We start from the raw sequence: 10856 nt of genomic DNA, 5'->3' as shown, positions 1-10856 counted from the left end.
TGGAAGATTTTTGCCAAAAATATTAACACTTATTTGTCAAGGTTTATATATATATTATAATTAAAAAAGAGAGATTCGAACTCTGTTTTTTAGACAGAGAAATTATACATCAATTAATAAACCAAAAACTCAAGTGTCACTTATTTATCAAGGTTGGTTCACAATTTTGAAAGCTATAATTATTTAATTGGGAATGGGTTAAATTCCATTTATTTTGTTTAAGTTGCTTGTTTCCTTAGAAGATGCAATTGCTTGTCCAGGGATGTTGGAGAGTAAGATGAAGCTTGAAAGAAGGTTCAAATTCCCCAATTATTCTAACTCATAAAGTACTTGCTTGGATTTGGGCAATTTGGAAACTCAATCTACTTAATGTCTTTGACTTTGAGACCTTCAAAATTTTAATACATACAAACTCTGGCTCACAATTATCAGGCCAAAAGAGCAATTCAAATTCAAAGCTTTATTGATTGGAAAAATGCAAAAAAAAAAAGGGGGGTGGGGTTCAAATTCAACAACAAAATGCATCACTTGAGAGAAGAGAATAATCTTGGATTGCAAAATTTTTGTCTACCAAAAAAAAAAAGAGAGGGATAAATTATAGTTTAGAATAACCAAAAATACAAATTAAAATGCCAATCAAACAGTTCCTCAAACCCCACTTTAAGTGTGGGATTGGTGTTTAAAACAAAAAAAAAAAAGAAAACTCAAAATTTTTTATTCCATGGCTGTGGGCCTGCAATGCATTTTAATTTGTTTTTTCTCTTTGAACATAATATATAGTAACTTATCCAGAGAATCCAGCCAGATCTAATTTTTTTTTCCCAGGTCTCTTTTAACATGGAAGGTAAGATTTACCCTTGTTCCTTTTTTGGGGCATGTATTTCCAAGTTCCAACAGCTTAGATTCTTATATACATTTGCACATGTAGGGGAAACTTACACAAACATAAGAAGAAAAAAAAGAAACTTCTTTCTGGCTTAAAGCTAAAGATATACATACACCTACATCAATTATTTTTTTTCATGTCAAGATAAGGAAATATCAGGTTCATTGTAACAGTTTTTTTTTCCACTTCTTCTGGTATAATTCATGGGCATTTTCAAGGAAATTTCACTGCAACAGTCTGCCAACAAACAAACATTAAAAAATTGGTGACTTTTGGAAAAAACCCCATCGTCTTTCCGAAGAAATCTCATGCTAAGATTTGTGAAATCTGTAATCATTCCTATTGAATTAGCAAGATCTTCTTCTCTTCTTCTTCTTCTTCTTCTTCTTAACTTGGGTGATTCTCTGCAATCACAAGCTCAAAATCCTCTTGATTAGTTTAATTATTTTTGTAATTAATATTTTACTATATGAGATAATGGCGTGCTTAGTGGCTTGTATCTTTCAAGTGGCCTGATCTTTCCAAGTCAAAAAATCTCTTTTGTTTTACATATTATTCTTATTATTTTTAATCTTCTTTGTGGCATTTAAGACCCAAGTTGAATTTGCCCATTCATAATCTCTTTTTGATTATGAACAAGTATGAGTGTTCTCGTGGACCCCAATAACTCTTCTTATCTTAAGAAACCAAATTTAGATATTTTGTCAAGTACTGTAGTAACCTTACCTGGAGAACAATTATTTGAGAATATTTCAATTTACTTTTTCCATTGAGCATCCTATTCTTGCATACATAATTATCATAAAAACATATCTCAAGAATAAATGCTTCCTATCATAATAAAACAAAACAAAGAATAACCTTATACTTGCCAAAAAATAATTAAAACCTTCTATTTGTTAGCTAAGACCAAGTCTTAGGTAATGTGAAATTTGGGTTTTATTATTTGTAATTTAAAAGAAAACTAGTTTTTGTCTTGCATGTAACAAACAATTTAATTAAAACCATTAAAAAAACATTTACAATATTATTACATACGAAGCATCTTATAATTATTGATGTTATATAAAATTTAACATATTATATTATGATATTTTTATAAAATTTTAAAAATGCAAATCTATTGATATTTTTTTTTCGGATGAAGGCAACATTTTAGAAGCTCTCAATTCATTAAAATGTCTAAAAATAGATAAATTTTATAACAAAAAAAAAGATTAAAATGAGATTTCAGCCAAAGTATTTGAAATAAAAGCATGTCCAACCCAACTTAATTTATTGTTAAGATGTCTTTGGATACTCATCAAATGATACCCATAGCCTACGGATTAATTGAAGACAAGCCAATTAGTTTAAGCATTATTATTATTATGATTAATTATTGTTATTATCTTCAAGGCCAACAAGTAAAAGGGAAAATCAAAGTTTAAGACTTAGCTCCACTAAGATATAAGAACAATGGCATAGAATTATAAAATGATACCTAGATTAAATTCAACCAGGGCGTTATATAATATTAGAATGAATTTTGGACATTAACATTTTTCTTGCATCAGAAAATAAGAAAATTGAAATTTCCATTTTTTGCACAAATTTAATATTCTAATTTAGATTTTTTTTGTTTTGTTTAAAAAAAAAATTAAAAATACTAAAAATCTCTAAAATAGTTTTAAATAAGTAGTATAGAAATTTAATTTTAAAGAACGAAAAATCAATTTCAAATTCCTCTTCCTTTTAACATATATAGTTACATAAATGTAAAACTCAATCTACTTGAAATGCAAGATGTCAAGGGCAACGGATCAATGATCCCTCTAATTCACTTTTCCCCCCTCATTCTTTCCCTTCTTCTTCCTCATTCTTTACAGCAAATCCAAGTGGATTGCATTTCAAATCCCTCTTTGGTCATTGTCTAAGGGAAACATGTAAGGCAATATCTATTAGACTAATACCAATCAATATGCCTTATCCTAGATGCATAGGAAGGAAACAATTTGGTAGTTTACCATGTCATTTTGGAAGTTGAGATCACAAATGATTCATGCATTTGGTCTTCTATCAACTCATTGGTAAACTTTAATAAATTCGGGTACTATAGTCAACACTGATTGATGAGATCGCTTAGTCATGTACCTAAAGTCTCTTTTCTCAAGCACAATTTACATGTGTTTTTTTTTTTTTGTAAAAATTTGGCCCTTAATTAATTTACAAATATCACTCCTCAAGTTCTATGAACATTAACACTCTCTTAAACATTCTCCATATCTCTATCAATTTGCTAAGTTGATGAATGTTTAATCCTAATGGGTTGGATGATATACATACATATTTGAGGCATTGTCAACCTATAATACTTATATACTATTGTGCTACTTCTTAAATATATAAAACTAAAAGTTCTACTGTCTTTCAAAATAAATATTTTTGAAATTAAAACTATTTATTTTATAGAATTCTCTACTTTTAATTTATTTTATTAATAATATGTAATATTTGGTTCACTGACAATAAATTTTATATAAATTATATATATACATATGAAAATAAACTAACATAGTTGAAAAGGACAATGTTGATTTTGTTTCCCTAGCAAAAACTTTGAGTGAATATAATTTTAGTGAGCATTTTTCTTTGGGAGGTGGTTTTCAAGCAAATTTCAAGCTGTTTTAATGCATAGGTTTGTTTGCTAATAAGAGATGGCCGACCGAGACCAAACTCCATGCTATTAGGGCCAACCTTGATATCAACCTGTCTCATCCCTACTCTACATGCCTAAGCTTTCATCCCAATAGAGAATTAGGTTTTCCCAATCAATTTTGTCTTGGTTTGCCCCGTTTTATTTTATGTAAATATTCCCTTTTTATTTTGTAAAAGAAATTGTCATAATATTTAATTAAAGGAAATTAAACAAAACATAAGTGACAAAGAATTATTCAAAATGAGATAAACTAAATTAGTTAAAAAAATAACTCAAAGGATTGAGACAAAAAACATGGACATGAATAAGCAAAATGCAATACATTAGATGTACTATTAGAATAAGAGTTTATATTCGGTGTATTATCAATATGTAATATTTATACATTGTTAATTAATCAGAACGTATTACTTTATAAATATATAACAATAAAAAATTTTAAAATTATAAATATTTATTTTTTAAAATTAATATATTAATGAGATGATAACATTTGATTAAGTGATTGATATAAATATTTTATAAAGACACACGATATTAAATATAAAATTTTGAAATAAATTCATATCTATCCATTCTATGAAAAATTATAAAAAACCATAATATCAATAATTACTATTTAAATTAATTACATCACTAAAAAAAATGTTGATCACCAATAATAGTGAGTGACAATAAAGGCATTAAATAATCACACACTTAGGGGTAAAAAAAGAAATTGAAAATTAAAAGAAAAATAAATAAATAAATAAATGATAAGACCAAAGAGAGAGAGAGTGTGTGTGAAAATGAAAGGGAAATAAAAAGGAAAGAAGGAGGTCGGTTCCTTGCACCCAACGCATCTCCCATCGAGGGCTTAGCTTCGGATTTAGGTTCGGATGTGGACTTTGTGTAGATAAGAACGACCCCTTCCCTTGTGTATTTCCATTTTATTTACATAATAACTTAAGACCCATTCTCTGTCTCTCTCTCGCCGCCTCCACTTCTCTCTTCAAAATCTCACTCAAAATTCCATTTCAAACCAAGAAAAACAGAGTATACTCTTAGAGTTTTCTCTTTTCAATCAGTTCAAGCTGGCGATCGAAAATCAAGAAACCACTGTCCGTGAAATCAAGCCCAAGAACAGGAGAATCATGGTATCTTCAAAGCTCTTCTCTTTTTACCTCATTGTTCGGTTCCTTTTCAACTTTTTAACTCACTTTTTCACATTGTTCTTTTGGTTTCTTGATCTGGGTATTCATTAAAAAATGCGTGTTGATGAAAATGGTGTTTTAACTTTTTTCGGTGTTTGACAGGGAGCTGGTGGACCTGATGAAGAAGACAACAGGTGGCCTCCATGGCTGAAGCCTTTGTTAAGAGAGCAATTCTTTGTTCAATGCAAGCTTCATGTTGATTCTCACAAGAGTGAATGCAATATGTACTGCTTAGATTGCATGAATGGTGCTCTCTGCTCTTTCTGCCTATCGTATCACAAGGATCATCGTTATATTCAGGTTCAATAATTTTCCTTCAAATTCACATTTTCCTCTTTTCCTTTTTTTTTCTCTTTTTAATCTAATCTTTTCATCTTGGTTTGGTTTTGAGTTCATCTTTTGTCAAAAGAAATACTAACTATTTTCCGTTTTTTGTTGAAATTTGTGTCATTTCCTTTTATGGGATGAGGGGAATCCTGTTATTTCTATCCCCTTTTTTGGCATTCAGGTTTCCAATTCCGGGCTTCGGTTCTCTGTCCTTTCTTGATCGAGTTTGTTTCCAATTTTAATTTAAAGCACATTTCTTTAAAGCTCTGTGCCAGGTTTACACTCGTTCTGTTTTTCTAAAAAGTACTAAAAGATTAGAACTCTAGCCCCGGTACAGGGCAAGTGTTTGTACTTTCCCAAGCCTCCATTTTTTTTCTTTTTTTACACATTTTCTCAGCATCCAAGCAGGCATTGACTCAATTTTCAAGGCCTTTTCTCTGTTTTGTAAAAAGGCATTTTGGCAGAATCAAAAAGGACTCCTTTTCATCTGCTAATCAATGGTAGTTTTCCGATCTAATAACCAATCCCACAAAATTCCCCGGCTTTCTCATCTGTTTTAAACAACAAAGCCAAATGTTTTTCTCGTGAACGAGTGTAATTTGATTTTGCATTACTTGACAGATAAGGCTACAAATCACGAATTTCTCATGGGATTTGCCTGTTGTTTCTCAATTCATTACGAAAATTCCACATTACTTCAATTTGCTGATGTGATTTGCACTGTTTTCTTTGGACAGATTAGGAGGTCTTCATACCATGATGTGATAAGGGTGTCTGAGATACAGAAATACCTGGACATATCTGGAGTCCAAACTTATGTTATTAACAGTGCTAAGGTTGTTTTCCTCAATGAGAGGCCACAGCCTAGGCCTGGAAAAGGTGTCACCAACACCTGTGAGGTCTGTGACCGTAGCCTTGTGGACTCCTTCCGCTTCTGCTCTCTTGGTTGCAAGGTAAATCAGCTCTTCTTTGTTTGAAAATTAATTTTGTTGGTAGTCAATGGTGCTGTTTGGTAGCTGAGAAATTGTGGGATATGTGAAGGTGTTAGTTTTCCAAGCAAAACCAATATGGTCAATTAAGCTTAATTTTGTTTGGTGAAACTATGTTGACTTTTTTTGTTTTCATGGCGTTGGGAAGTAGCCAGGAGAGGCAATGTGAAACAATGGTTTCTGAAAAAGAGTAAATCTAATTTTTCAATTGGCTTTTCTCTCTTATTGTTTTATCATTATTCAATTTTGAGTTGTCCTTGTAATCAACGATAATGCATTTTAGTTTGTCTTGACCCCAAAGAGCTGTCAAAGAAGTTTTGAATGTGTTTTTGGTAAAATCCTGATTGTTGTGAAATCTAATCTGTTTGCACATTCATGTTTCCAATTGCAGATTGTTGGAACATCAAAGAATTTCCAGAAGAAGAAGAGGCACCTGGCCATGGCATCAGACTCTGAGGATTCATACAGCAGCAGCAGCCATGGAAAGCTGAAGAACAGCAATAAAGAAAACAACATTAGCAACAAAGTGCAGAGCTTTAGTCCTTCAACACCCCCTCCAACCTCGGTTAATTACCGAACTGCCAAGCGAAGAAAGGGTATTCCCCACAGAGCCCCAATGGGAGGACTAATCATAGAATATTAGCCTGTGCTCTATAACCATAGTGCTTTTTCAAGTTCTAAAAATATATTTTACCCTATTCCCCCCCCACATATACAAAACTCATCGGTCACCATGCCTAACCTTTTTCCTTGAAAAGAGCCGGCATTGTCACACTCCCCTAAGCTCTCTCTCTCTCTCTCGCTAGTATTTCTGTGTATAGAAGCAGCAAAAGATAGAAGTGGGAAAAGGATGGAAAAGAAGTGCAAAAAAATAAGCCACCAAATGTTAAGGACTTGCATGCTGTAAGCTTTTTACATTTTCTATTTTTAGTTTTTAAGATAAAATAGGGTGCTTTTCCTTTCTAGAGTGATTATACATAAAGGTTTTGGCAAAATAGTAATGGGGAATGAAAGATGTAAATAGGGGTTTTTCTGGTTTTAGGGAAAGGTTAGTGAAGAAAAAAGAAAAAGACCATGTACTCCTCGTTACAGGAGGCAAGTGGATGTTTATACTATGGGAAATGGAATAAAGAGGATTTTACCTTTGTTATGTTTGTATGATTGATTGCTTTCCCCCTTAAGAAGGTTTTTCTTTTCACCTTTTGAATGGTGGTGATTAACTTCTAGACTTCCTGGGCCCCATCTATGTCGTGGCACGTGTGTGGTGGGGGACTTGGAACTTTGGGGTTTGCCTAGTTTCGCACCTGTCCAACGTGCAATGGTGGTTGCGTTTGGGTGTGTCCAGATTCTTGGAATCGCCGAGTAGGTCAGCCGCCCCTCCCCCCTTAGCGAAGTTGTGTTTTTATATTTTCATGTGTCAGAAAGGCGGTTTGGTTTTTCTGGCTTTTTAGCCGAGTGAGTTGGTTTTTGGCCCTTTCTCTATACGTCGTGGGCCCCCTTCTAACTGTGATTCAATTCTGACCCTCAGATCTTGCAATTGGGGGGGTTTGATGATGGGGGCGAGCTAACGATATTGGTAAGGGTCGGTGGGCCCTCCCCAATTGAATTTTGGGTGAATATTGTGGCCACATATCAGCACAAGCTCTGGTTCAACTTTTATAAGAAAATAAATGGCAGGCTTTTGAATGTATTGGGACAGTGGGTGGAGTATTTTGTGGCATTTCCCATTTATAAACATATAAGCAACAAAAACATGCCCTCACATTGGATTGGTGGTGCTGTGTATTCCGGAGTTGATAGGCGCATTTTGGAATCAGGCCCCCCTCTTCTTTACTCCCTTATTTTTTTTCTTCTCACATTTCAATCATCAAACCATTGTAAAGACATAGCAAACGTTTTATCAAGGTTGATTGAACGTAAATATGTATATCAGAAAAATATTTTAAATTTTTAATATAAAATATATTAAGATCAATTTTTTTATCTTAATTTTTATAAAAAAAATAAATATTCAAGGACATAGAATATATGGTATTTATAGTAGGGGAAAACGGTTTGTGTTCCCTCTGCTTTTAGCTTTTGCTAATTAGGATATGACAAAGATACCGTGACCTGTCTCCTGAAAGATCTGGCAAATACCGTGAGCACTGAGCAGTTAAATATTTTTCAGGTGGTACTTTTTTTCTACCGCCCACCTTTTTCCCCTTTGATTCTACCTTTGACTTGCTTCTTTCACATTGACAAATTGAAATACAGGGTTTATATAAATACCTGCAAAGTGTCATAAACTTAACGTGGTGAGAACCCCCTGTCGGACACGTGACTCTGCCATGTGGTGCAGCTGCCCTTGCCACACACTCGCTCTCTCTTCTCTTATGTTCAAGTTTCACTTTTCATGCTGTTAATTTTACCAACCACACGTTAGATACTTAACTCAAATCTTTGGACTTTGGCCCTTATCCAAAATAAATTAATAAATAATACACCCCAGATTTTTACCATTTTTTACATAATTTTTTTCTGGGTTTTTTTTAAATTTTCAGAAAAATAAGCACATATTTTAGAATTATTCTTTTCTTCTCATTAGTATTTTTTATTTTTTCTTGATGGTAAGTTAAATTGAAATTTTTAAGTTTGTTTTCGATTTTTTAGACACAAAAGGTAAAATGATTATTGGCATATAATGAATTCTTAAAAATATGTAACATTTTAATATTTTTTTAATACTTCAAAATATTACGTACACTTATATTTTTTTGTATGATTTTTGTATTTATCATTTATTTTTGCTTTTTTTTGGCTTATAAAGTCTTTTTTTCAGTTTTAAACACCTAATTCTCTTACTTTTCTCTATATTACAAATTAATTTTTCATATAATCTTTTATTTTTTACACTATAAAGCATTAAACATTTATATTATAATTTTTTTAAAATTTTAATATAAAATACAAATTTTTATCTTATTTTTTGTAAAATTTAAAGAAGAATAAATATTTAGAGATAAAAGGTGTAAAAAAATATTAACATTTAAATAGAATCTAAAAATTTATGAAAAAGATAAATCTAAAAAATAAGCATACTAGAACGTGAAGAATCCAGAATGTGGATAGATTCAACCAAAAATAGATTATTTATATTTCAATCATACTCCCATTCTTCTATAAAAGTATTTTCATAAAATTAAACACTAATATAAAATTAAAGATCTTTATCTAAGCATGTTATTAAGCGACACGTGAGCGCATTACTTTACCGGTTTTCTTGGGGACATAAGCAGCTCCAAGTTGGGCTGCATTTGTCGTTTTTTGGAGATTATTTTCCTTTTTTTTTATTCTTTCCCAACGCTGACGCCGGAAAATTGAAGAATCTCTTGCCACGTTTCGGTGAAAGAGTTGGGAATTCCATGTGAACCGTCCACGTATCCAAGCATCATGCTCCACGTGTGAAATTACCATACGCCACAAGATTCTTTTAGAATGGCAAAATTAAAAAAAAAACCAATACCCATCGGTGAATGATGATGTGGATTCTTTTTGGGCTGCTTTTTTTCTTTTTTCTTTTTAATTTATTTATGTTTTTTTAGGGACTATTTCTTTTACCTTTTTTCAAAAGTAATGAATGCTGGATGGTTTCGATAAAAGGAAAGAAAATGTGAATAAAATGATTTTAGTAAGAATTGGATTGTTGTGAAATTTATTTTGCTCGATCGAAAGAATTCATTTGTTTTGGTGGTTGGAGGCTGACCTCCTCCTAGTTATGTTGATATATTTATCATGAATTGAATGAAATCTAAATTTTCAAAATAATTCAAAAAATTAATATAAAATTATCGATCAAATGTTTTTGATAAAATAAGTTGTGAAATTAATGACAGCTTGTTGCTTTTGAGGTTTTTATTTTCCTAGAATTTTTCTTTTTGTTATTTTCATTTTTGATGAATGGTCTTTTGCTTTTAAATTTCTGTGGTATATCTTTTGTTAAGCAAAAATGATACCATCAAAATATGAAGAAATGATTATATGTAATGATGCATAGACAAGAAAAAAAAAAAAGAAAAGGAAAGAAAATAAAAGTAAATGAAAAAGTAGGTATATTTAGTTATAAAAAGATATTTCTTTTTCTTTTTTGTTAATTTATATGGCTAAGGGGAGGGGGCTACCTTGGGCCTCGGGGGTAGGAAAAATTGCAGTGCACCTACTTTCGCATAGAATAGGATTAAGTCAAAGGAAAAACTTGCCAGTAAGTATGTACATTAAAAACTTCGTACCGAAGAAATAAACATTCAATTCAGGGCTCAGACAAGCTAATTTTGGTTTTTTATTAATATATTTTCTTTTGACTTAGTTAATTTAAACCAAAAATTATATATTCAATAAAACAAGATCATCAATTTTAATTTCATATTTGTTTGAATTGTCAAATACTCTCAAATTTGATAATTTTGCCCAAGCTTTTGTTAAAAAATTTACCTTTGTTGGAATGGAAGGTACAAAGTTTTAAGTTTACCACAAAATTAAAAAAAAAAATCTTTCTCATTGGAATATTAATACAAGTAGCATTTGATATCAATTTGCTTTCATTCTCCCCATCTAGGCCATGCCCACCACTTAACCAATTCTAGATTTCGCCAATACCTAATCAGCTAATCTTGTTTAATGACCTTACTACGGTACGGTCTATGTTAGGCTTAATTTTATATTTGCTCCTTTCACCAAAAGATAATATTAAGTCTTTTAATAGGTACGATAAACTTTGAAGATTA

The 10856-nt window shown here is 31.5% G+C and overlaps 1 protein-coding gene across 1 annotated transcript; it reads left to right on the top strand.

The window, feature by feature from the left end:
* Nucleotides 4363–7251, top strand: LOC18606027. The gene is made up of 4 exons (XM_007039417.2): nt 4363–4720; nt 4880–5077; nt 5842–6057; nt 6485–7251. Exons 1-4 carry the CDS (start codon nt 4718–4720, stop codon nt 6734–6736), a joined length of 669 nt encoding a protein of 222 aa, XP_007039479.1. The 5' UTR covers nt 4363–4717; the 3' UTR covers nt 6737–7251.

The sequence above is a fragment of the Theobroma cacao genome, chromosome 3 (genome assembly GCF_000208745.1).
Source record: "Theobroma cacao cultivar B97-61/B2 chromosome 3, Criollo_cocoa_genome_V2, whole genome shotgun sequence".
Lineage (NCBI taxonomy): Eukaryota > Viridiplantae > Streptophyta > Magnoliopsida > Malvales > Malvaceae > Theobroma > Theobroma cacao.
The sequence above is the reverse complement of the archived record's forward strand: the minus strand, read 5'-3'. Positions and strand labels throughout refer to the sequence as shown.